Below are 27,301 nucleotides of genomic sequence, written 5' to 3'. Positions count from 1 at the left end.
AAAATAGCAGTTTGATTTAATTAGCAAAGATCAAGAAATCTTCCGGTGATGCCATTTGATAATGCAACCCGAAACTGGAAGTAATTTTATGAAAACGTAGCTACTCTAGTTCAATGACGCGAACTGGAATTCTCAGGGGCTCTTGTATTCTGGGCAGAACGACTAATTAATCACGTGATAAGAACCGTAAATGTGTTGGACCAAGAACACACAAACATGACTTGAACAATACAACGGATAAAAAATAAGCATGGCAAGGACCAGGTGAAAACTGCCGCCTACTTATACCATGGAACTAATGTAGGTGAAGCAACTAGGCATTTTCCGACACAGACCTCTGCGAGGTGATTTTCCGATAATAGTGCAACGAGACAACCACTTGTAAAGTTAATTTATAATCAGTTCACTGTGCATCATTGTTTGATCTCTAACGGTCTTTTTCTTTGTTCACACAGATGTAAGCATAGAGCTAGACCTCACCAGCACTTCCAAAAATTTTACCTTTTTTTCTGGGTTTCTTTTACGGTTTAAGCAAACGTGGTTAGAAGAGGGTTTCGATCGATGGAGTTTAATTGATAGCTGAGAAGTTTGGAATTGACGAGGTGCAGATGACCGAGCGGCAATCAAATCTTCGCAGTTGAATTCATACTCATTACTCCCACCTATTTGCGCAACTTTAAAATCGGCGGCAGAAAGGATCAGGTGGCCATCAAATGGCGAGCCACCAAAGAGACCGACACTTTTCACAGTGCCAAGCGTGCGAGTGTTTCTATTTTGTCCAAGGTACTATTTCACCTCACACTTTGGTGTTTCGAAATTTCTTTCTCTTTTTGACGCAGTCAACTGTTTTTCTCCGACACGGGCAAAGCCACTCCTCCTCCAATATCCAAGAGATAATGTCAAAGCTGTTTGTGCAAGGCTTTCTTTGGCTTCGTCCAACTTTTCCTGCTCCATTAGAGATATTGCAGCCACGCTACGGGAACGGGAGTGGGTGCCAATGAGGGTACTGGGTATAGATGCTGCCATGGAGTACTTTTCAACTGTTCTGGTGAAGGATACCAAGCTAGCACTTGAGTAAACATACGATTTGAAACAAAAAATTGCCAGACATTGCAGGTTTATTAACCAAAAGCAAACCAGAGAGGTTTTGATGCCCATCATTTGTGAGGTGACTGGTCCCTGCTAAGGTAAGAAATTGTTACAATTAAGACATTTCTCAGTTATTGTCTCTCATGCAAGTCTATGTCTTGTAAGGCAAATAAATTCAATTAATAAACAGTTGTTCAATAGGAACGGGCCGTCTTTTTTTAACAGGGGGAGGGGGGAGGGTGGAGAAAAAGCCTCTACCTGTTCCTCTACCTACTTGCTTCACTGGTATGTAGCTAATGTAGGAGTTTCATCTATGCTATTCTTTTAAGGTAAAGCCTTGTAACTTAGTTCAAGGATGTCGAAGCAATGATAATGGAACTTACAGGGTATATCTTACATCTGAGGACGTTTCCTTTGAAAGCCTGAGATGAGGACTTCATATCACGTGGTCAATACACCTAAGTCGTTATCTACAGGCAAGAGCAATCGGCGTCAATTAGCCATCTTTGTATTTACTTAGTTTCAAAAAAGCCAAAACATTTTGAAACGGAGCTTTTCGAAAATGACGACGTTACCATAATCGTGGTTTCCCCGACCGAGTTTTCCTCAAACACAATTCTAAAATGTCCGGCGATGGTTGCGTTTTTATATTTCTCCCTCGTAGTGTGATGGCGTCTTAATTTTATGCTTTCCAAATTAACAGATTTCTATGTAAGCACTTCGTTAACGTACGAAGTAGTTTAGGCATGAATGAAAGTTATTATTAAGGTAATTCCCCTGAAATACAACTACACATAGATTTTTGTTCAACCTTAACCGTAATAGATATTATATTTTAGGGGTTCGGAAAGTTAAAAAAAAAACAACATATTATTGAAAATAGATTGGTGTTCCCTTGTTCCCAAAAATCTACTCAAGAGTTCCCTTGTTCCCTGAAAATAAACTGAACATATCCCCTGTTCCCTGAAAATACATGCTCCAGTTCCCTTGTTCCCTAAAACCCCTGGGAGGGGCTCAATACTTTTAATCTCATCGTATTTAGTTAAAGGTTTTTGCTTACCTACTTACTTATCAGATGGGAATTAGTGATAAGGGGATTTATTAATGATCGGATGAGATTAAACTGGAAGCAGGGTACGTATGTTACATCCATGTACCCCCCCTGGGAGGGGCTCAGTATTAAATGCTTGAGGGAGCGTGACGGCACCGCGGAAATACGTTTTTTGACGTCACAGTAACTGGTCAGTGGTCATCACCATCGGGCTGTGTTGTCCTTCGATCGATCAGTTCTCTGAGATTGGTGTTTTGCTTCGTTTTAAGGTTGAAAATATCCTTGATACTTCTCGTTATTGGTGAGCTTGACGCCCTTAAATGGGTTTTTAATACTCAAGCAATGTTCGTAAAGAATAGTGGTACAGGGGAGTCATTTTGTGTGGAGTAATGTGTAGTTTGCTGACTCGAGCCAGCTCGAGCGGACGAAGCGTGGATAGCGTTGCTTCAGCCGCCCTCGCCTCAGAATTGTCAAAATCAACGATGGGTATCCAGCAAAGTAGAAGATTGGTCCTGTATGCAGGTTCTGCAAGGATTTTGAAGACTGGTTGGATTTAAAGTGTAATTTGCGCGAAATGGTTAAGGTACTACATGTAAGTCGGGATCGTTTTATTCACAGTGACTTTGCGCCGACGTGTGGTGCTTGTTCATTGAGATTACATTTCCAACGCGTCCAAGAAACTTTGATAAGAATTTGTCTTTAAAGACTGGCGTTTTGGCGTTTCTATCACCTTTCTGACTTTCTGCGCCTTTTGGAACGGGTGAAATAAATTTTTTGTACCTGGCGTTTGCTGTCAGAATAAAACATTTGTTACATTTGTTCATTTCATTCACAAGATATTTCTGTATCATTAAAGATTGTTTAAGCCTACATTCATATAATGGTGGCGTTTGCGAAGGGAGTAGAAATCGAAAATATTGTGATTTGTTGGCCGCAGTGAACGCTAGAAATACTGAAAACATGCAAGACCGCTCAATATGTTCGGTTCATTGACAATTTTTCCTTGCTTGAGGTCTTTTTTGTTTACATCGATTAAATGTTGATAGTACATGGAAATTTTCAAGACCGTTTCCTTGTACATGTATGCACATGTAACTAAATATTTTAAAATGCCCAAACACCTGTATTTTTTTACAAGAAACCGCTTCCACTTATGGAATGTGGTCAAGTTTCACTTCTTTTGATGCTGAAAAGACTTTCAACATTTCAGAGAGGCAGTAATCAACTCCTCAATGAAACCCACTAGTTTATTTTGTTTACTCAGTCATTTGAAGCTTTTCGATATCTATTTCCCTATCTTACATGTGCATTTTATCAGCTTATATAAATAATTGACTGTTGTTGTTTTTCCTTTCATTTAATTTAACTCAGATGAGCTTTGCTCAATCACTACGAAATAATTTTTACATTGCAATCATACATGTACATATCACATGCTTTGAATCAATATGAAATTAATTATGATCCCCTTAGTAATAATATTGTATCATCCTCCCTTCTGTAAGATTCTTACTTAATTTGTAACCACTTTATTACAAGACATTATAGCACCTGATGGCAATAAATTATATATATGTAATTATATGTATTTATTTTTTTCCTGTGATAAATTGGCTAACAAGTGGCTTTGTTTATGCCACTGTGTCTCTGAATTGGCTTACTGTCGTCTACAAACCATTGGTAATATATCTTCGCTGCATCTAACTCAGATACCAGACACAAAAGCATGTATTAAAGAACAGATACATTTCTTACAAATTAATATTTATTACATTTAGTTCATCACTTAAGTTCTACAACATTGCTTTTCTCCAGTGAGAAATTTTGTGCAAAGTCTGAAGTTGTAAGTTGCAAAAACAAGGTCCGTCAGTAGTTGCGAATCACTTAAAATCAGGCTTTGGTACAGTAAACTGAATGGCAGAAAGCGAGGAAATTAGAAATTGTGTCAAATACACAAGTGATAAAAGAGGTAAAGTTGACTGAAATCTACAGACTCGTTTTTTTAGGTTTAGGGTTAAGGTTAGGCCTAAGGGACAAGGTGGGAGGTGCAGTGGCCTTGTGGTTAGTGCGCTCGGCAATGGATCGAGCGGTCCGTGTTCGAGCCCTGGTCAAGGACATTGTGTTGTGTTTTTGGGCAAGACACTTTTACTCTCACAGTGCCTCTCTCCACAAAGGTGTACATATGGGTACTGGTGAATTTAATCGTGGGGGTAACTCTGTGATCAACTAGCATCCTATCCAGGGGTAGTAGAAATACTCCTAGTCGGTTCATGCTACAGAAACCAAGATAAGCCTGGCCTGATGGGCCACTTGGCTCTATGCAGACTTTACCTTTTACTTAGGGACAAGGTGCTGCATCAAGTGGGGGAAGGGACAGTGGAGTCAGAACCTCCCACTTCCCATATCTCTATCTCTTGACTCCCACCCTTGTTCGTCCTGCTCCTGTCCCCTGTAGATTAAGAGACTCAAAGCACATCCTAGTCATTTAGCTGCACAGTCCTTAGGCATTTCCTTTTCTTTTTTTCCTTCATTTTCAGCCTTGCTACTCTTACCCACATCTTTCAAGTGAATGACCTATGACGTAAGCACTGTCAAAGGGTTTCATTTTGAGCCTCATTTTGAGCCCAAAGGTGAATTTTTCTTTGCCCGTCGGCCTAGAAGTCTCTAAAGACACTAAATGAAAGTCAAGTAACATTTTCAGTTCTTGTTTTTGAAAATATTTGAAGCCTTAATGAATGACAAAAATTAGCATTTTGCGTTTCTCTCCGGGCTCCTGCCCCCTATTCTCCCGGGCTCCTGCCCATTATTCTCCCTGGCTCCTGTCCCCTGCCTCTCCCTACCATCAACAGATGGCTGAATGGTCAGGAGAGGAGTTACCATATGGAGAGCATTGGTCAGTGTTCTCTCAGTTGGTGTTTTTACAGCATTGATGTGGAAATCGTCCATGGACAGTATCTAAAAGGACTTTTGCTGAGCCAGAATAGAAAAAAATGTACAATAGAAGAAGTTTTCTATTGGGAAATCCAGATAATAGTAATATGTAAACAAATATTAATTTTAGAAAGTAATACAGAGTCTCAGGCTCTAAGGTAATGTGGTCAGAAATTGTCTGGGTGGCCTCATAATCAGAAGATTGTTGTGTGAATACAGGGGGGATAGCCTATTTATAACTAAAAATGAAATTCATTTATTGAGTGTTAACTGGAAGTTGTCATCACCCAGATTTTATGGTATTTTTACTGTCTTACAATGACATATGCATGTATTTTTAATTATCCTTTAAACAGCTTTGTATTCCATGTCTTCTGCCATCTTTAGATATTCAGATGTCATGCACTTCTTGTGGTTTTTTCTAATAGCTAAATAGCTTTTTCTAAACTCTAATAGCTATGCAACTAGTTTAAAATAATTTTCACACTTTAGAGGCGCTAAAAGCAAAATACAGAACTGCAACAATTCGAAATTATGACAAGAAACAAAGAAACAATAATAAACATGAAAATTTAAAATTTTATTTTCGCCAGCCTCAAGCTTCCTAAAGTACAGTGTGATTAAAATTGGATATTTTATGATAAAACAGACCTTGGTGAATTCTTCCTCGAGTTGAGGCCAGATTTTGAAGCCTTTTGGGGATTCAGTCCTACACTTGTTACACCAACGTGTCCAAGATTTATACGAAGTACTGCTTCGATTTCGGCCAACTTGGTCTATAATTCGGTGATACCGAGTGAGGACAGGATGACCGTGTTTACTTACGTGAGTGCCCCTGTCACAGTGATATGTGTATCCCCGTGATATGTGTATCCCCGCACACATATCACTAGTGATATGTGTATCCCCCGTGGGGATACACAAAACACTGATACGCGCCTGGGCATTCAACGAACAAAATGGCGACTCGGTTGCGAGGTTCCGACGAGCGCTGTAAAGAGTAGAAGAAACCAGAAATGAATTCGCGCCCAACGGAGCAGATTAGGATTTCTTGAGTTTGGTTGAGTTCCAACCGACTCGATTGTATATCTGACTAAAACTTCGAACAGCGAATACGCATATCACTAATTATTTCATGGCGCAGTGATCTCAGTGTGTATCCCCTAAACACAGCCGTTAGATTGGCTATCTACCTGATCGAAGAAAATGGCCAATTATTGCCGAAACGTGCTGGCTGCTTACTCGCTACGACGTTTATACCCAGGTTGAGGTTTGCGGAGTTTGCAACTCGAATGTCTAAATATCTAAACTGAAATCGCGTGCAGGGGATACACATATCACTAATTATTTCATGGCGCAGTGATATGTGTATCCCCAGAAACACAACTGTTATAATATAGCGCATCAACCCTGTCAAAACTGCAGGCAATATTAGCACCCGACGTTTTTACACGGCTTGGGTTCACTGAAGTTTGAAACTCGATAATTCCACTAAAAACGCGTGCACGCGTGCACGGGATAATAAGGGATTCACATATCACTGATTATTTCATGAACTAGTGATATGTGTATCCCCATGGACACAGCTGTTATATTGGCTTTCTACCCAAGAAGAAAAATGCCCATAACATTTGCATTGTCAAAACTGGCTTGCTAGAAATATTCACACCCGGCATTTATTCATAGCTTGGGATTTCTGGAGTTTCACTGACCTCGGTTGTACACCGTCGTCGACCGCATGCAGGGGATACACATATCACTAATTATTACATGGCGCAGTGATATGTGTATCCCCTGAAGACAGCCGTAATCTAGGCTAACTGCCGAGGAATAAACGTCGAATATTATGAAACGTGCTAGCAATATTCGCAGTATAGCAATGTATACAGCTTGAGACTTAACATATCTTACAAAAAGTCGAACTGAAAAGCGGGTGCAGGGGATACACGAGTGCCACTAATCATTTTATGGCGATCGGGTCGAAGCCGTGATATGTGTTTCACTCCACGAATAATTCAGATGCAAACAAGGCGATGAACAGTGGAGAATATGCGTTACTCGAGGGGTGAGAATGCACAGCGCAATTAATATCGTCCTAGAAATCCGGTGCCGTGAAACTCAAATTGAAACATATCTAGATCCATTTGGTGTTCAACTTTAAGTTCATTATATCCTGCTCGCAGAAAACCAGTTAGGATCAAGAACACAATTCCAGCAGCAGATACGTAAACTTTTTCAACTACAAAAATTGAGATTTGTGTTTTAAGCCTGTTTGGGTTAGTCGTTCGTCCAGTAAGCGACCGGACGACGAGAGCGCTTTCAAGGAGGATATTGCTTTTTAAAGTAGAGGGGAGGGAGGTGGGGGATACACATATCACTGGTCGCCATTTTGGAGGGGATACACATATCACTAGTGATATGTGTGCGGGGATACACATATCACGGGGATACACATATCACTGTGACACCCCCAATCGAACACGAGCATGTCTTCCCGACGAATTTGATCGAAATGCCGTTTACATACCGATTCATACGGTTAAAGCCCATCAATTCAACAAACTTGAGAAGTTGATGTCCTCAGAACACCGCTACAGCAACATAAAAGCTGCCTAGTTTTAGCCTTAGCGCACATCGTAACGTAAATTGCCACTGGCTCGCCACTTGCGATCATGTACTCTCACGAAACAACAACAATTTCACACCGTGTGCAAGTTCAGTTTGTCTTTGGCACAATATATAATATTAACTGAGAACTATCCAACAAATGAGCGGAGTTTAAAAGCTAAGTTTACAGTGTGCGCTCTAAGTTTTGTATCTTTTTGACTGTCGACAAGACTCGCTGCGAAAACAACGTAAAAGTTGCAGACCAGGAGGGAGAGGTGAACACGTCAGATTTGGCTGACCCTATGATCATGGCCATTATGACGTCACGGCGAAAGAAGTGCGCAAATGCACAAAATTTTCGAAAATGGCGTCGTCGGCTCTCGCTAATACAACTTTTTGAGGAGGATTTCTCCAATCATTCCAGCTTCAAATGGTATTGTATTTGGATCTCAAGGAGTGATTATCATTTTCTTTCTTGAGAGGTAAGTAGATTTTAATTATAACCGAAAACTCTTGCATAAAGTGTTACAGTCATCGCTCTCCGGTGGAAATATGTGGGGCAAAATTTTGACTATTTGCCCTGTAAAATTTCCTTTTTTTACGTGATCGGTAACTTAAAGAAACGTGTAACGTGGTCACATAAGAGCTTACATGTGTAGGAACTCATTGTAATTGAAGATGAGTTTGAAGAATCGGTAGTAAAAATGATCAGTCTATTTGAGTATGAAATATCTGCGATCTCGTGCTCGACACATGTTCTGCAACAGGCCTAGCAAAGAGAAATATCCACAATGATGGAAATGAGAACTTTCACAAACAAGAACTTAGGCTTAATTATTTAAATAAGAGTTAAAGCCTGCCTACTGCACAACGGTGGTTAAAATGCAGACAGAGGATAAAATGAATATGCAGACTGGAGACTTTTTAAGAAATATCCCATTTCCTTTTATAGAGAGCTAAGTGCTCCGGTTAGCCTGAAATATACGGCTCATGTTAGCCGGTGTAAGGTTAGCTCATTCTCTCTATAAATGAAAATAGGAATGTGATATTCTTAAAAAGCCTGCAGTCTACATTTTACCCATAGTTTGCGGTCTAGTCTTGTAAGACTTCTCTGTAAACATATTGACATACAAGGCCCTCCCTCCTCTGCATAGGCCTCTTTCATGTTGCTTAGACCGTAGGCTGGTAGTTTGGAGTATATTCAATTTCCATGGGGAGCTTCTGCAGAGGAGAGAGAAGAAGGCCCCATTTATATTGTCTTGGGTACTGGAGACCCTATCAGACCCTTCTGAAGCAACTTTATCAAGTTTTTATATGAACCGAAGTTGTCCCTCCAGGATTACTTAAGCCTTTTTTTCATATTCCAATGCTCAGTTATCATTCTTTTTTTGGCTTCCTTTCAGTCATTTGATCACTACGGGGTTTTGTGAGTTAATTTTGATTTCTTCATACCATGAGTTGTCCCAGGTAGGCCAGTCATAGTATTTTGATGAAAAAAGGTTACCAGGCCTACCAGGGTTACCCTGGTAATGTTGCCAAGGGTGACTTGTGTTTCACTTTCTCAACAAAATGGTCAAAGTCAGCTCGCCCAGGGTCACTGGGGCAAGGGCTTTCTTGGTTACCTAAGACCAAATAAGGGGCCTCACTGCCAGCTGGAATCATGTATGCTTATATAACAAAACTTGAGTTCCAAACTCTGGTCACCTTGAGTTCCTATTGTTGGATCTTATTATGTTTACAAAACTGGCACAGTTGATCAGCAATATTAAGGAATTTGAAGTTTGATTTATTTTAATTCCTAAACAATATTCTCTATGTAAGGATCCAAAAATGATTTATGCAGAGTGTTTGTTGTAGTTTGTTTGACACGCTTCAGAAATTTTATTTTTCCTTTGTGCAGGTGAGGGTGCTGAAAAAATTTCTTTATATGAATCTGAAGACCTCAATTCAATGCATTGATACTGGAAATGAGCTATTTTATGTTTTAAAGATTATGATATTAGCTCCATGTACATTACCGCATTGTATCTGCTTGGATGGGACTTAAAAGGTGGATGGGGTTTGATTGTTTAATTGTGAGAGCTACTTTTGTTAATTGTAAATACGCATTGAGTTCCTGGTGCTAGATCTCATTAGGAAATTTATGTTTTAGTTTTTTAATACATTTTCTATTGAAAAGAGTTAGGGGCGATGTAAAAACCAAAGAGGGAAGGGAGGTGATATAAACATTTACCCCAATTTTCAACTGGTGATTATTAAGAGGAGTCTTATTTGATCTTTTTAAACCTTAGGTTACCATCCTCCACCACCTTAGCGAGACCATTCAAGCAGGCCCCATTTCTGGCAATACATGCAACCACCATGGAAAGCTATCTATTTTTTGTCATTGTGCTGTCAATTAAACATTTAAAACCCGATCTTGTGTGTTTTTGTTTTTTTTTTTGTTATTTGCTGAAAATGTACGGTTATCATTCTCTTGAAGCCAATAATAAACTCATCAATGCAAAAAGCAACAGGGAACCTGGGATGGATGGCACTGGGGAGAAACCAGACTTCGGGTTCATGTTTACAAGTACAACCTCTGTGACACTTTTCTCTAGAATATTTCTTTGTAGGTCAGTTTAAACTTAATGTAAAATAATTGTTAAAGCTATCTCTATTTACATAAGATTTATGATGAAAATTAAAAGCATAAAGTGTAAAGAAAATAACTGGTTATCATTTCAAACGTAGAGACAGTAAGCTATTACAGTTTCTCAAGACAGATACTATTAGAAAACAAGGGGTTTGGTTATGATAAGAGATCACCTGATATTGATCTTTCCAGCTTTGTCTTAACCTTCCTTACTGAACTCTTTGTTTTGGCAATAAGTCATTTTGGCGTTACAAGTTTCTCCTGGATAAGTTAACTCTTATTGCCAATGGCTTAGCATAGGAAGTGTCCCTGTTCATATTTTCTTTCCTCTTTAATTCACTTGCTGCTTGGAACCAGATTCTGTATTTTTTAGTTCTTTCCATATAACATCCTATGAGTTTTCTTTTACAGCCTATACAAGTTTAATTGAACTCACTGTGATATTAAAAAAAAAAAATTAGAACCCAAAGCACTAGTTTAGGATACCTTTCTTGTCAGGGGTGCGTGACTAGAAATAGCTTTGCACTGCATGCGGACGCCCCAGGAAACAGATCCTGCTCCGATCTCATATTTGAAGAACATTTTGACATGAAATAAAGCACCTTTCTGCCAAGAGGTCTCATCCATGTTATTCTGAATATCATCTGTTTCATCTAGGTCTCCCGTACAGTGATTTTATATCATTTTACCACCTAAAAGATCCACACGTCTGCTCGGCTTGCGTCAGTTGGTTGGTCTCGCCGAAGAAAATGTTATTGTTGACAGTTTTGCGGATAATTTAGCGCAGAAAAATAATTTCCTGGTACATTATTTACTTTAATTTCCAACCCAGCATATGACTTGATAGTTCAAATGTCTTTGTAAGGGAGCATTTTCCATCAAATACTTTCTCGTATTTCGAGGGTTTCGAGTATTGATCAGCAGGTCCTCCACGCTATCGTCTCCAAAATAATGGGTTTAAACCCACTGATCATTTTTATGCATATGTTAAATGATTCGTTCTTATCACCATTCAAACGTTTTAAACCATATCAAGATCATATTTTTGTGTTCGTGTTGTTCATCGTTGGGTTCTCCAGATATCGCCCAGGAAACGGGCGTGAAGCTTCACTTTGCAATCGCGTTTTCAATTGAGCGATCTCCAAATTTTGCGTGTTTTTGAGCCTTCCGACATCTAATGTTTGAAAACCAAGGTAGTTTTGGACACAATATTAATAGGTTATCTTATTCCTGTGGTCTGTTGATCGCTTTCTTTCAAATTCTTTGAGCAATCATCGGATGAAAAACTTTTCTGGTGTCATTTTTTAGCGGCCATTGAAACTTCACGGGCTGGCTCACGAGTGACGTCATAATGGCCAAGATCATCGGGCGCGCAATCGCATCGCTACGCAAGCAAAGTTGACCTCTCCCTCCTGTTGCAGACATTTTGTAGTTTTGTTAAGGTGTACCGCTGACTAGCAAAATACTGTATCGCGCCCCCAAAAAAGTATTTCCGCGGTGTCGAGCGTGACTAATGTGCGAGCCTGCGAGCCGGGCCCCGAGTCGCGAGCCTCGAGCCTATTTTTGCGAGCCACTCTAGATTTTTCTGTTTTTTTTTTTTTTTTTTTTTTTTTTTTGCGAATTTTTAATTTAACGTTAACGTTTTACCCAGTAAATGCTACACTCGGCAGAAGGAACAGAAATTTTCGATGTTCTTTTCATGCGTGAAATTCCGCGCAAGTAATTTTTCTGTCAGTGTTAAATTTAATTTCATCATGTTTCATCGAACGGATTCTGCAGGTAAGTTTATATTTTCATCTACGAGTGAAATTTTGAGTTCCCTCTTAAATTTTTGTATCAAAATGTTGATTATGTAAAATTAACTACTACCCAAATGTCAAACACGAAAACGTTCAAGTGAGGCGAATTCTAGGTAATCAAGATTATACTCTAGAACATTAATCAAGCACCGCCATAAAAGATTCATATATTTGTTTTTTGCTTGCCAGTTGTCCATTGCTTTGTCTCTCGGGAAACCAGGCTCTTAATTTTTTTTAATGGTTCCCCGGTAAAATCGAACGACAGGACGACCGCTTATTTCGAGCAATTCAATAGTTTGGGGATAAAACCCATCCGCCCGGCCATAAAACAAAAACAAAACAAAAAACAACAACAACAACAACAACAACAACAACAAAAAAGCCGAAGTTGGTTTTTAACCATATTTACACATCAGTTTCGTTTAAAGTTTGCTTAAATCCCGACAATCTCGCTGGAGTATAAATCATTTATGTACTTCATTGACCCTTCATTTCGCTATAACGCGAAACTTCGCTCAGTGAAAGTCAGTACAATTTGCCCAGCTGAAAAATATCACAACTCCTTGCAAACTAATTAAAGAGTAGCAAAAGTTTCCCTCGCGTCCAGCTACCAAAGTCTGGTAATTCAAAAGCAAGATGGGAGAAATGTCCGTCCTAAAATATCTGCGTAATTGATAGAAATAACTTTTTAAAAAAGGAACTCTCCATCACCTAGCTCACTTGCTATGCTAAAGTGCACCGACACATGAAGACTGCGGGTGTTTTCCATTATGCCAAAAATTCCGGACGTTTCGGTCGAAAGTCAAATGGGAAGGTCCGTTTCGGTTCCCTCCGACCTAAATATTGCGGTCAGACCGGTCCGACCGAATTTGCAGTTCCATTTTTGACGAACCGGTTCATTGCCCTACTTCTCTTCACTTATATTATGTAGGGAATTCTAAAAAAGGAATAAAACATAAGGGCATTATGCCCGTTTTTGTTTGTTTGTTTGTTTGTTTGTTTGTTTGTTTGTTTGTTTGTTTGTTTGTGGGAATCTTTCGAGGCTCGCAAAAAGAGACTCACAGCTCCAGGCTCGGGCTCGCAGACTCACAAGTCGTTGTCCACGTTAAGTTCCGCTTTACATTGGCGAAGGGGATTCCCAAGCAGCGGATGACAGTCTTGTTCGACCCTTAGCCTAGAACTGTTACGAACCCGCTGACAGGTCCATGAGTCGTGTTTATAATCTGTGCAGTCTTTGAAGAACGCACAGAAGGAGCATCGAGAAAGCATCGAGAAATTAAGAAATACCGCCGGGGTAAATACCGCCATGACTGTCCTGTTGAAGTCAGCTGGCAATGTAGGTTTCAAAACTGCAAGTAAGATTACCTCAGCGTCTATTTAAGATATCTATGGACGGAAACAAGCAACAGCCGGAAATACGCTAGTTTGCGTATTTTTAATGATAGCACAAATGTGTGACACGCGGGGCAGTGTTGTGTTACGCTTCAACCAAGGGACTAAATAAAGGTCTAATAAGCATAATTTATGCAGAGGCAGTACGTCTAGTCTGCGCTTATCAGTCCGGAATATCCCGATATATTAGGACAGCCATGACGTCACGAAGCTATTGTTAGCAGGGAAAATGGCGGACTTTTCATGCGGACAAAGAAAGTATGTTGTTTCCAGTCTCGCATAGACTCTAGCCAGCATTAAACGGGACTTTTTTGCGACCAAACGTTGAGAAGGAGAATAAGCGGCCTTTTTGGTAGTGAGAGAACGTGAACTGTCTTCTAATCATTCAGTTTTTTTGGTGTCAAGCGACGATGTACACGCGATTTTGTGGTCAAATATTAAGAGTAGGCGTTATTTTCTAGTATTTGCGTATTTTTAATTGAGCTGTTTACATTTTTTACTGGTTCTAGTATTGTTAAAGTTTCATCAGGTCAAATTCCACGGTTGTAAACAACGCGAGTATTTTGTAAACTCTCTTTGAATTTGAGGCCCTACAAGTGTACTAGAACCGCTGTTGTTATAAGGCTTGAGTAATCCATTGTTCCTTCATTTTTATGACAGTTGTTTTCAATTTTTCTCTCTTAAGTACATGGAAGAGCATACTCGACTGCTCGAGGCACTTTACCGAGTTTGTGGGAAAAAATGGAAAAGAGAGGAAAGAAGACGTCGCTAAGTACGCGGACGAAATTTAACAAATTTGGGCGGGAGGTCTCTGTGTTGGTGGATTCACCGAATGTGTACCCCAGTTGTATCACTGGAGAGCCAACAGCCTGTTGAAAACCACCTACAGCACAGAGGTGGCAGCGAAACAGACAAGCCAGGGGTAGTGCAGTGATTCCCTGTAAATGATTCTATCGGTATCCCAAGGAATGGCACAAAGGGTAGAGGAGATTGTTTGTGCTCATTTACCAGACGTTTGAGGGCCATGCAAACATTTAAGTTAAGGTTTGTAGGGGGCATTGTACTCTTTTTTGGCATTTTTTTAAAACCTATACACACTGCAGCTGTTCCTAGTAGATGATGATTCTTTTCACCTCCCCATGAAGCTTGAATGTACCAGAAAGTGATATTTTTGCAAAATAATTATTATGAAAGCAAAGACTGAAAAAGTACAAGAGTTTAGAATGTAGTGTTGAGTGTTGAACGTTACTAATTGTGAAACTAATGCAAAACATTAATTGATTGTGAACAGGAAACATTTCAGTTTGGTTAAGAATATGTAATAAAAAATAGAAAACATATGAGTCATCAGATCACTTGAGGGCACTCTCTTAATTATTTAGTGAGAACTAATGTGGTAACTAAATTCAAAATAAATTCATATTTTAAAACGAAAAATACATTTGTAATAATATTGACATCTGTGAGCAATGTAATAATCTTCTAAGCGCTTGTGATTTGTTTCAGGTCCTGCATTCTGCCAAGAGGCAAATTCAAGGTTGAGAGTACGTAAAAAGTGAGTAAAATAAATGGATTTTACTTTCAAGACTGAGTTTGTTTTGTATCAGTTTAAATAAATATATAATAAAACCTTAGAACATGTGGATGGATTGTCAATGCTCCATTGTCAACCTGTCCAGGAATTATATATTGGATATTTTTGGGTAAATAACTTGTTAAAGTCAACAATTATATGTAAACTTTCATAATTTAAATGTGGAAATCAGACATGATATTTTTTAGCACAGCAACAAATAGATACAAGAAATATTTGAGATAAATACCAAAATGGAGAAATTTCAGATTTACAAAGAATATATTAACGGAATTTTTGACTATCTATGCATCTGACAACACTATTTTTCTAGCTTAGTTTATTTTGTATAAAAGAACAAGAATGTCTCACTCGTATGCGTTATTGAAAATTCTGCTTCAATTTTGATTTCATTTCCTCGATTTAGCCAAAATGTATAACATTTTGGACATTCACAATTTATCTTTGCTGGCATATAAGAACACGCGCGTGCTGTCGATTTCGGCCCAATAACCCCTAGATAAGAGGAAAGCCTCAATTCTCATATCGATCATTTCTGTGCTTAGAAAAATGCAGAGTAAAGATGCTTACCGATTGTACCGTCTCTTTCCAAAGAATGATAACTGCAGCTCGTCAAACTTAGCCCGCATTGCGTTCCGTAATGCTTCCTTCGGTCCGAGGATAATCGTTATCTGGGCGGAATTGTCTGTGACATTGAACGCGAACACAAACTTTCCTCACATTTTATTATTTGGACAGTATTTAACCCAATTCGAGATAAATATACATCTCCTGAGGGCCCGCGTTCATGGCATTGGAAAGTATTAGCGACTCTCTTTGTCCGCCATTTTGAATCTCTTGGTTTGTTGTGAAACACAACACTCCAGCCAAAACACGCATTCGCAATGGTTGAAACGTGAGTTTCGTGACAACACAGCCGTCCTAATATATCGGGATATTCCGGACTGCTTATACCATGTGGCAACGAATCAAATTAGCATACCGCACAGATACCCCAACGCGGAAAATATCATGCGGTTATAGAATCGCGCTTTCAATTTGATTCGAAAGGAAAAACACGCTCCTCGGGCCGGGAGGTCTTCTTAAAGGTAACATTGAATAACACTGAGTTTATAGAGAGTACAAAAAGTACCCTATTAATTTTAAAGCTGTACCACTGTTCTTGTACTCGAGAGCGAACTTTGGGAAATGATTCCCAAGCTTAAGGTACATTTCTCTAGTCCTACGCAACGTTGATGCATTTGTAGTATTGAAGCGTTTCGCTCGAGTAAAACGTCTTCTTTCTTTCATTAGCTGTCAGTTGTTTGGTTAAGGCAATTCTTCGATCATATACCCGGTAATCGGGTACGGCTTTTGCATGGAGTTGCTTATAGCCTGCCCGCCGGTCTGAAATTTTGACACATTTTCCACGGAATGCCATATTGAAGCTCTTAAACAATCTATGATTGTTTGGAAAATCTAAGGGATACCGATTTCGTTTTTGGTTTCCTATTTAATTCAGAATTTTCTGAGGTTGAGTATGAGTATACCAAATTAAAATCGCCATGTCCTCGGCCCGGCCTATTCTCGACATCTACAATTTATAGTCGGAGTCATAGCCCGAAATTTTTGTACAATTTCGACGGAACAACTTAGCAATGGGACCTCCTGAGATTATTTTACGATCTTTCAGAAATGCCAAGCGATTCTCAAAACTGTGGACGAATCTTCGAAGCAATCGCTTCATGGTCATTTGCGTCAGACTCACTTTGATAAAAGATTGCGTGACTTGCCCGTGTTTAGTTTGCTTCCGTTTCTTTTGGTATCACAAGATCACAAAGCTTTATTGTTTTCATTACATTCCATGTTATCTAAGTATCATAATAATTGGAGACCTTAGTAAGTTTTGGTTATTCAAAGCGCGACATGTCAGGGGAGATTTTCTCTTTTCAGTCCTCCACTCCGATGTCGGCCACCATACCGCACGATTCTCGGAATCGAAATCGAAACCACTGCATCACCATAACAGAAAAACCACATTACGTTTACGGTGTATACTAGAGAAATTTTAAAGTTATATCATTGATTCCCCGATTAGTCCTCGTCGTTTTTCGAAGAGTCTTCACCTATCCGGCCCAAATACCGACTATGTTCTTGAGTAATCGCTGAATATCCTCTCACTGCTGGAGAAAATCATCGTCAAAGCTACGACTGTCACTCCTTCTATACTACAAGTAGAGAGCTTAATTGAGAAAAGCACGACGGCAACGGCAACGGCAACGTCGCTAAACAAAAGGTTTAATGAGGATAACAATGGCTGTGCACGTGCGTTATGATTCTTGGTGTATTTCTTTGCTGTCCTCTGCAAAACAACAACGTGAATGACCAAATTATGCGTCCTCTGTAGAACGTGAACCACGACGACTAATTTTTCACATTTACAGTATTTTTGTAATTCCTTGCAAGAGATCTCATCGATATGGAGACGGTAGGGCAGCCTTGAAGCAGTGATATCTGCGAATGTTGTGTGTCTAAAGAAAGACTACTCTTAAAGAATGAATTCTTTTTTTAATGATGCATCCGGTTACTAATTAGACTCCTTATTTCTATATGCAGGATTCGCTGCATGCAGATGAGCATTCGAAGCCAGGATCCAAGTGAGAGAGACAAAACCACCAGCTACAAAATACGCCTGTCTCAACATGTTTTGCTTTGAATAATACAATATTGTTCCCCGCGTTATTTCGTCAAAGCTGTTGCGAAGCATTCTGAGTTCATCATATCAAAGACTGATGACCAGAAAATCAAGCCGAGCATGTTTTGCTGTAAGTTGGCACCTCGAAGACAACGCAACCTAACAAACAAAGGATTGACAGTCATGTTAATCATCTTGCTCGTAGTTCTTGTTAGTCTCCACCTGGTTATTCTTCCATCTGCGAGTGGTGGCTATAATGACGAGTGTTATTTAACTGATGAAAAACGTCAAAATTTGAGGATTATGGTGCAGAATATCTCGAGGGTGTTTGACAAGTCTGGTGTTCAGTATTGGCTCGACTATGGTGAGTTGCTGTTTATGCTTCTAATTAGAATAGAATTAATTGTGATATTAAGGTTACAGTATACCTTCGGGTCGAAAATTTTCTTCAAATTTGGATTTTTGGGTCAAAGTAGTGGTCGAGGAATAATCTCTAATTCGTGACAAAAAAAATTCAAAAAGGCTTAATATTGGCGGACAAATTGCGGTTTTACGCTTCACCGGAAGTAAAAGTTTACCTCTTGATTGACAGCCCTATGGTGCGTATGCAATCAACCGAGACGATTTTCGCGGGAACTACCTGTATGGATGTCACGAATTGACTACTCAGTTGAACAGCATAGTTGTTCTGACTACCCAGTATTTTTGGTATTAGGTGTAACTCTATTAAGTTATAAGTAAACATAGACCACGTTAAAACCATGGACCAGTTCGAAAAAGCCAAAACAGCAAAGAACGAATGAAAATACATCAATGAGTGAAGAAGCGAAAGTTCGCCACGCGGATGAAGCTATAGCTATCGAATAAGGCGGGCAAAATATTCGTGGTAAGAGTAAACAAAGGTTCTGTAAAAATTTCGGAACTTGACAGCAATAACAGGGTTGCTAACAGAGACTCTTCTGATGAGTCCGATATCGGCGAATCGCCGGACTCATTGAGACTATTTGAAATATCATTCATGCACAGTTGACCACACACAGTTGCTCCAGCGCTTTCTTTTGTTTGCTTTCTTCGCTCAGTCACTCTAGCGTTCGTATCCTTTTTAGTCTTCCCCATTTAGCGAGACCAGCTTCAAAAAAAACCGAGCTACAGAAAAATTATCTCTCCGCCTTTGGTTCCTTGAGCGCATTGCGAAACACAAGAGCTTTTTAGAGATTCGCGCGTAAATTTCACAAGGAAGTTAACGGTAGTAAACTTTTCCTGCACTGATTGGCTCAGTTATCTGAGAACCCAGTTGAAGGCGTTTGTGGGCGGAGTTTGTTTACGAAGCAGAAGATTTTTCTTAGAGCTGTTTTCTCGAATAAATTTTTTTTTTCACCTGAAGCAAACACTTTAAAGAGTTACAACTCAAAGGGAATTTGCTCAATTGCCCTCAAATTTGGGAATTGTTAATTTCGAAATACCTTTTCTTCGAGAGCGATTTTTGTACGATCACTCCACATTTTTTTAATCCTATTTCGAAAATGTTCTGTAACTTTTTACTGCAATTGAATATGCCAAAACGCAGACACGTTTTTTAAGCGCTTTGGGCGGTGAAACCGAGGAAAAAAATTAAGTTGGCGAAAAACGAAATTCGCTTTGACTTGTAGCTTTCGAAAGGTGATTCGGGCGCTCGCATTCAGTGGTCGTGAAAAATTCGGAAATTCAATTTATTCAAAATTCTTGGTATAGTTTGATAGCCAGCTCTATAAGCTTTAATTTGTCGAGGAAAAGGTTGTTGTTTTAAGCTTTAATTTGATATAGGGGGTTTAGGTATCTACCGCTTAAACTGCACGCGCTACATCGCTTGCACGCGAGACACCCCTGAAGATATACTGTAACCTTAAGACCTTAAGATACGTTCGCACATACACGTGTATGCTTTATTGCTACTTATTTTCGAGGGAGTAATTTTGCGGGGCCTAAATTTGTCTATAAAATACGCGAAAATAAACTAAATTTCGCGAGATTTGTCAGAATACTGATCTTTATTTTATAATGAACATTTATACTTAGTTTCAGAATTGGCGCAAATGATTATAGTTTTCCTCATCGATAGTTAATTGCATTGATACTTGTTCGAGTGTCAAATATATGTTCAAATGTATGATCTCTTTCATATATTCACTTGTAGTCTTCACCACCTATGGGTATATTACGAACTCACTACCCAGTTGGCTTGATAGCTCAGTTGGTAAAGCACTGCGCCGGTACCGCAGAGGTCATAGGTTCGAATCCCGTTCAAGTCTGAACTTTTTTCAGGCTTTAATTTCGCAATAAATATAACTGCGATGATCAATCATATCTTCATACCTTTCTCCGCAGTTCAAATTTATGATCTTTCGTATATTCACTTGGACACTTGACTAAATAAAGCAGAGCTATACAGAATACAGGACAAAGTCTATAAGCCCTTTACTAGTGACGTGAACGTGGATTAAAGGAGAACGGAAGGCTACAGGGTATAATTTTTGAAATGATCTGAAATTGTAGAAAGAACGTAAATTACAAAGAATCGATTGAAAAAAGTTCGTATTTCAGTGCAAATCAAATAGAAAACTAAGAGTACTCGCCAGAATTGAACATCCGCCATTTTGTTAGCATTCTCTTCCGGTTACTTCCAAATAAGGATTACCGTCCATCATCTCGTGACGTCAAAGCGCTCAAGCTTTCTTTCCTACTTTGCGTGCTCGCCTCCGCGTGCTATGTTTTGGTGTTCTCGCCCTTCATTAGTCGTGATTAGTCGCGGATTTTCGCAGCTATATTGTGTATAGTTTGGGACAACAGAACGCTTGATAATACAGTTACAAAATATGGCTGAGTTTGAACCCTATTCCTTCGAACCCATGCGAAATTTCTCGGATTCCGATGGAGAAAATACAGCTGACGGCCAGAACGAGTTTGCAAGGAGGGGAAATACCTCTTGGTGTAATTGCGAGCATTGTGAAAACTGGGAAAATCAGCAGGAGAGAGAGTGCGTTTGCTGCCAAGAGATCGAAGAAGCCATGACAAAAATATCAGGTGAAATATTGTTGATTAGAAGGATAATAAATTTCATGAAACGATTCATTCACTGTTTTGATTTAGTCCTTGTATTTTCGCTTATGAAAACCCAGCCATTTGTTTTCCATTTGTCATTGCTGCTTTTTTATTATATGACTTAGATTTAGAGGACGATCCCCCTATTCGCTGTATAAGTCGTCATCCTGATTTCGAAACTGTATGCTTGCGAAGAGAAGTGTTGGAGACGGCCATTGTTGGTTTGAGTCAGGCGCGTGGCATACGAGCGCCACGGGAACTTGCTAATGTGTACGTACCACATCTCCAACATTGTTAATCGTTTTGCTCTTTTCCTGGGATGATGTAGATTAGATCAATTTGCCACAGGCACTCTGTATGTCACAAATTCTGTAAGGATGTTAAAACGTTTAATTGTCATTATAATACAAAATTCAGTTTGAGATACTTGATTAGCCCTATCAATACTGCAACACAATTTTGAAAGATATAAGTAGCTAAACTACACGAATCGTCTTAGTAACTGTAGACTTAGTGAAAGAATTATTCGTTCATTGAACTCAGTCGACTACATTTTACACACACGGCCATTGCCTAAATTTCCTGTAGGTTCTACGAAATGAAATTAATAAACAGAAGCGACTGACAGTTCTGTGTAGCTACACCCCGATCAGCGGGTGATAGCAAATTGTCACGGCAATTGCAATGACCTTTCAGCCTTCCTTTCCATCATAACTTGAGCAAATTTGAAAAGATTTTGCAATACACGTTTCATTCGTATGTTTTCTTTTTGCAGCAATTATCGTTACGCAGCTTACCACCAGTTTACTTGGTGGGTACGTGACAGACTGGGGAGATACGTGAGAAAAGTAATCCCTGCTTGTGTAGTGAAAGCAATACGAGCCGTGTATCCAAACGCAGATGGGAATTACACGGGCTTTCGCACCCATGATGAAAGTTACTCAGAAGTGGAATTATCCTGGATACAGGAGATTGTTAGAAATTAAATATAAATCATTCAGTTAGTTTCCTGTATTAAAACGAGATCTGTGCTTCTCTAGCAAGTCGTTCTTGGGTGGCCTGGGGGTTGGAGCGATGTTCGCGGCGGCGGGTTTGGGAGGTAGCCGGGGAACTTCAATGTCACCTTTCTTGAATGCAAGGAGAGAAACCATTAAATCATTTAAAAATGCGTACGATTTTTCCTCGTATTGCGGCTTTGCAATCCACCCAACACTTCCCTTGAGGGAGACAAATTTGTGTTTCTTTGCACCCTCCTTGGTTTGGCCTTGGCTCCTTCCTACATTGTGGTTGTGGTCAAGAACAGCTAACTGGGTGCGCGCCCTCATGCCATCATATGCGTAGTGCTGCACTTTTTGGCAGTACTTCTTTGCCATGAGGCCATGGTACATTTCTAAAACGCCGGTGTGGATAAACTCGGCTAACATGCCGATGTCGTTTAGAAGCGACTTGTTCAAGGCTACCTCCTTCAGGGTGTCATGAGCAGGGCTTCCAACCTTTAACAAGTCTTTCCTTCTCTCTGTTTCTCTTGGGATGGGTGGGTGTGCACACTGGTGGAAATGCTGACATCCGTCCCAGTGGTGGATATTAGCCGTGTGGTAAACGATGGATTTCCATCGTTCCACACAGTCGGTAGAATTGCCCTGCGAGGTTTTTGCACACCACCAGAGGTGAGTTATGATGGAGTGTATCCAGGGTTTCAATGTCGCACATGGCTTTGATTGAACCTTTTTGGATAGCTTCTTCTGAACAGACTTGGCTAAATGCCAAACATCGAAGTTGTGTTTGATGTGCGGCCTCTCTTTTTTCATGTGCGCTCTGACTTGCACGTGCCTACCTGTAGCAAGCTTTGCAATAGCCACTTGTTCCCGTTGTAGGTGATCTAGGCAACGTTTTAGGCCCTCCAGCTCCATCGCATTTGAATTTTTGACCTCTGTTACCTGGACCATAGAGAAGTCAAGAACTTTAGATGAAGCTGTGTTCACAATGCTGTACGTGCCGTATTTAGCCGAGTGGCCTGGGCTGTCACAGCGACCATCACCTCCTGCTACAACTTCGGTGTTTCTCACTTCGTTAAGAATATCCACTTGATGCTCGGCAAATTTTTTGTTAACAATGGGGAAGAGGTACTTTTTCTGAGTAGAGCTAAAATTTCTCTGGCTAAAAAATTGGACGTTGGTTGCCTTTGTAAAATTAGCAATATTGCTGTAATCGTTGCCGGTAAATAGAATTCCAGCGCTGAACAGCAAATTTCCAGCGGCCATTGAACTTACAAACGGCTGTGTTTGCCATCGTAATGGTTGATCACAGCAACCAAGGCATTCAATAGTCGCAAGAGACCCCTTGGTTTTTAATGATGCTTTTTCCAAGTTCCGTCCACAGTTTGGACAGTGCACGTGACGAGAAAAAAGCTATTTTAGTTTGCTTTCAAATACCAAGAACTTTCGCTCTTGGTGAAGATCACCGCAATCTTCGTTAAGCCAGTTCGTGGACTCCTTTTCCTCGTCATCGTCACGAATTTCAGTTTTTATATCGAAATCCTCGTCTTCAAAGTCGAAACTTTCACTAAATTTGCTAACTTCATAATCACTTAGGTCCGACATGTCCGATTCTTCATGATCTGAAACATCGGATGGAATCCACTCATCTTCCATTTCCTCTTCTTGTCAGTCAATTTGAGGAAAATCCGATGTGTCAATTTCGGAGAAATCCAACGTCCTCTTGCATTCTGGAAAATCTTTGCCAGAAACCCTAGGGACTTGCTTAGCGGGCACAACAGGGGAATCACTTAAGAGAGCGGCATAGCTGTGGTCATTCGCTACAGCGTGACGAACGTCTGCTAAGGGAATGGATTTAAATTTATGAGGTGAATGCACAACAAAAGGTAAATCTGTTTGACAAGCTTGGTCCACCATTGTTATTTCAGTGTCAGTAGAGGCATCCACCAAAACTATCTTTGAAATAGGTAGTTTTCTCCTCTTCCTTTGTGGTTTTTCTTTGTCACCGAAAGTCTGACTGACATTGTAATCAGGAACCGCAGAAGTCGTGACATTTGCATCTTGAAAAGGCTGCGCGACTTTCGCTCTGGATTGGCCCGACTCTTGTGAATTACTATCACAAGCATCCAGTATTTGATTGAGGGCCTAAAATAGCAAATACAATTTTGTGAACGAAGGATAATTTGTTTAAAGCTTGCTTGCCAGAAAAGTAACACGGCGGCCAAAAGGTCACGTCAGGTCATATCAGTAGAGTCAGTTTTATACCGCGAATACATGACTTACCTCTTCGTGTAGAGCTCTATTTCTTCGGCGCTCGCTGGACGGCCTTAGGCTTAACTTTTTTGTGTGTTGAAACAAAGTTGGAACGGCATCCTCTTTTAAGCGACGTCTGCTTAAATTGTCTGGCAAAATATCTAGTCGGTACTCACTTGCAAAACACGTGGGCTCAAAGTGTTCGGAACAGACGTGGCAGTGCTTCATTTGGGGCAAATTTTCTCTCTTTATCTGAGTAAGCCATTTGCTTAAAAGGCCTTTATCTTTTAAAGGAAGGCGATGAAAGCTTATTCCTCTTTTAGAATCTCTAGGTGATCTATTGGAATAGCCTACGGCAATGCAGTGAACCATTTTCCATCCGAGCAAAAAAATTAAATTTGGCGCGAACGCAAGTGAGCGCAATGACGGCATGCCATGCAGCCCAGCCCAGCTATAGTATGAATATCGTGAGCAATTTTCCAGTCAAAACGCGTTAAGAAAGGACAAATATGGACAAATACTGCAATTTTTACTCAAAACAAACTATTTGCTCTGTTGCAAATATGCAACGATAACTTCGTTTTTTACCTTCCGTTCTCCTTTGATAAAGAACTAAATAGCAGGTATTAGATTACGGGTGATTCATTGCCGCGAAAACACTTTTCGCGGGTCTGTAATTTTGCGGTTATAAGTAAGTAACTCGTATTCGTTTTTTAAAAAAGGCGCGAATTATTGTTCAAATTAAAAGACGATTTCTTCTTAGAGAATACAATTTCCTCTCAAAATGGCGGCAATGAGCCAGCGCGGCCGAATTTATGAGCACGGAAATCTCTCTCCGACCAATTCAGAGGTGAAACTCTTAACATGTAGAACCGTGGATTTTCCAAACAAAAAGCAGATTTGCGATGATTTACAGGTAGCTCCGAGTAGTGTCAGAAAAAAAAAATTCACCATTTTCAACGGTGTTCAATATTCAAATAATCAATTCATTAATGAAATATTGAGGGGTACGCTAATCCCTTGGTTTTACTTTAAAAATTCGCTTGGCAAAATAGAGGTTTTGTGGAAAGACTAAACATGCAGTAATTAACGGATTCGTTTAGCCTGTATTATTCAAAAAAAAAAAAAGAAAAACGTGACAGCAAAGACTTAAGATTACTTTTGTTGGTACTATTTCGTTTCAGGAACCCTTCTTGGTGCTTATCACACGGGAGACATTCTGCCACACGACCACGACGCAGATATATCATTTATTTTAAGAACACAGAGCATAAACGCCTATTCGGAGTTGACGAGATCGGGAATTAAAGCAAATGGTTTCATGGCAATCTTTGGGAATGCGACCGCTGATTTCGTGAGGTGGATACCAGCAAATAGGACAACTAGCGCCAAAACAGAGGTAATGCTTCACAAATTCTATCCATCCTCGTCAGGGGACAACTTCATTCTTAAATACCATCATACCTTGGAGACGTTTCCTGAGTCATGGGTCGTGCCACCAGCGAGGATCAATTTCCACGGAGTCCATGTCGCAATTCCCAACTCCCCGGAACGCTTATTGTCTTTCAGATACCCTTACACTTACGGAATGTTCGGGTTTCAATTTCCATACAAATGGAAGTGCTGGGTGCCCTGTCTTTTAAGAGCAAGCAATGGATGCTAAGATCATACGCAGCGGAAAGTTAAGATGTTAGTGAGTAATAGTATTGTGTGGTACTATTTATTACATTGGTTAAGTGTATTAAATGAGTGGATGAATCTCTAGTGTGTGACCATTCAAGTGTAGGCTGTTGAGCTGTACTTTCATGTGGTACTGTTTATTATGCGGTACAAAGTGGTTATAACTTTTAAGGTAATTCCCCTGAAATAAAATTGAACATAGATTTTTGCTCAAACTTTGTCCAATGAATATTTATGATATGAGAACTTAACTTATAAAATAAAAAAGGGGGGTGCCCATGCTCGTTAAGGAGCAGTGAGGCATTGAAAATGTCCCATTTTAGCGTTATTTAATGTTTATTACAAGAACGTATTCTAAGTTATTGTAAACTCTTTCTGAGCCCAGACTCATGAAATCAAACACGCCTCAAACTACAGTCAATACTTGTGTCGAACACAAATAAACCTTTTCAGTTTGATTATGACAGACAGCTGAATCCTTGTTAAAATATTAGAACCAAATTGCCTGTCACGGCTATCAAACTGCAAAATAGAAAAGACTACAATGCAGCTGCTATTTTTCTTATTTATTCAATTTTCAAACATAGAAATCAGATGTTTTTTCTCACGCAAAGCTAATGATTAGCTGATTAAAATGACTAGAAAAAAATGCCCGAGCTCGTTAGTGAGCTATAGCCATTTTTCAACTGACAGAACTCAATATCAAGGCAAATCCGCAATGTTTTCAATGTGCGCGTGCACGAACGCGCGCTAATGACGCCATAAATTATGCGCAGTAAGGGCGCGCAATACAATACAGGGGAATGACCTTAAGTCTGCGACGAAACCTTAGCATGTGACCATACAAATGAAAGCTATTGAGCAGTGCTTTCATTTGGTACTGTTTATTATGCCGTACAAGGTGGTTCTAATTTTTAAGTCTGTGGATGAAACCCTAGTGCGTTACCGTTCAAATGAGACCGACTGAGTAATACTTTCATGTTGTACTGTTTATGCTATAAAAGGTGGTTTTTACTTTAAAGTCTTTGGATGAAACCTTGGTGTGAAACCTAGGACCTATGCAAAAAGATAATGAATGATTATATTTGTAATTGAAAGTCTAAAATAAATTGTTGCGATTAGCCAAAAAGAGCAGCTTTACATGATGTCTGGTGCAAGTTTAATCATCCATACGTGGGCAAACGACTCCAGGAAACTTGTGGCAAGGGACGATAACAGGCTAGATTAATTGAATTCCTCTATTTTTTTTTTTTTTGTGAGATCGTATATATCTATCGTTGAGTTCGATGGGCCACCATCTTGGTCTCTTGATGCGAGCGAAACTGGGGAGAGTATTTTTCGTTGCTCTAGAAATTCAAACACATTGCGGTCTGTCACGTACGGTAGTGTTTCAATAATTTGTTCGCTGTTTGCCGCTTCATATTGTAATCTGCTTTAGTTTGGAGAATATATAGTTATAGCCTGGTTAGCAAGTGTTACCGTGGGATTCGGGAGCAAAGAATTACCGCGTAAAAAAATCTTTT

At 39.7% G+C, this 27,301-nt stretch overlaps 2 protein-coding genes, 2 long non-coding RNA genes and 1 pseudogene across 8 annotated transcripts; 3 read left to right on the top strand and 2 right to left on the bottom strand.

Annotated features, from left to right (window-relative positions):
• Positions 1-495: 495 nt before the first annotated feature.
• LOC149104478 (uncharacterized) lies at positions 496-15,933 on the bottom strand. Its single transcript, XR_016201309.1, has 2 exons — positions 15,669-15,933; positions 496-1,182 (listed from the first exon to the last, which is right to left on the bottom strand). It is a non-coding gene; the product is annotated as an uncharacterized LOC149104478 (long non-coding RNA).
• LOC149104479 (uncharacterized) lies at positions 7,545-10,095 on the top strand. Its single transcript, XR_016201372.1, has 2 exons — positions 7,545-8,160; positions 9,082-10,095. It is a non-coding gene; the product is annotated as an uncharacterized LOC149104479 (long non-coding RNA).
• On the top strand, positions 13,626-26,907 carry LOC149104475 (ribitol 5-phosphate transferase FKRP-like). 5 transcript variants are annotated; one of them, XM_089270952.1, is made up of 5 exons: positions 13,626-13,762; positions 14,190-14,548; positions 15,011-15,059; positions 17,694-18,136; positions 25,283-26,907. In XM_089270952.1, the coding sequence occupies exons 4-5, from the start codon at positions 17,893-17,895 to the stop codon at positions 25,759-25,761; spliced, it is 723 nt and encodes a 240-aa protein (XP_089127078.1). In that variant the 5' UTR covers positions 13,626-13,762; positions 14,190-14,548; positions 15,011-15,059; positions 17,694-17,892; the 3' UTR covers positions 25,762-26,907. The 5 variants fall into 5 exon arrangements, with proteins under 5 accessions (XP_089127078.1, XP_089127080.1, XP_089127079.1 ...); XM_089270954.1 differs by lacking the exons at positions 13,626-13,762; positions 14,190-14,548 and having other exon boundaries at positions 14,902-15,059; XM_089270953.1 differs by lacking the exons at positions 13,626-13,762; positions 14,190-14,548; positions 15,011-15,059 and adding an exon at positions 16,070-16,186.
• On the top strand, positions 18,828-21,889 carry LOC149104477 (P2X purinoceptor 7-like). The gene is made up of 3 exons (XM_089270999.1): positions 18,828-20,832; positions 20,976-21,120; positions 21,626-21,889. Exons 1-3 carry the CDS (start codon positions 20,625-20,627, stop codon positions 21,834-21,836), a joined length of 564 nt encoding a protein of 187 aa, XP_089127125.1. The 5' UTR covers positions 18,828-20,624; the 3' UTR covers positions 21,837-21,889.
• Positions 21,852-24,504, bottom strand: LOC149104476 (uncharacterized; annotated as a pseudogene).
• Positions 26,908-27,301: the final 394 nt, after the last annotated feature.

The sequence above is a fragment of the Orbicella faveolata genome, unplaced genomic scaffold (assembly GCF_042242905.1).
Source record: "Orbicella faveolata isolate gen_17 unplaced genomic scaffold, um_ofav_v1 contig_34, whole genome shotgun sequence".
Classification (NCBI taxonomy): domain Eukaryota; kingdom Metazoa; phylum Cnidaria; class Anthozoa; order Scleractinia; family Merulinidae; genus Orbicella; species Orbicella faveolata.
This window is presented reverse-complemented; position numbering and strand designations above follow the sequence as displayed.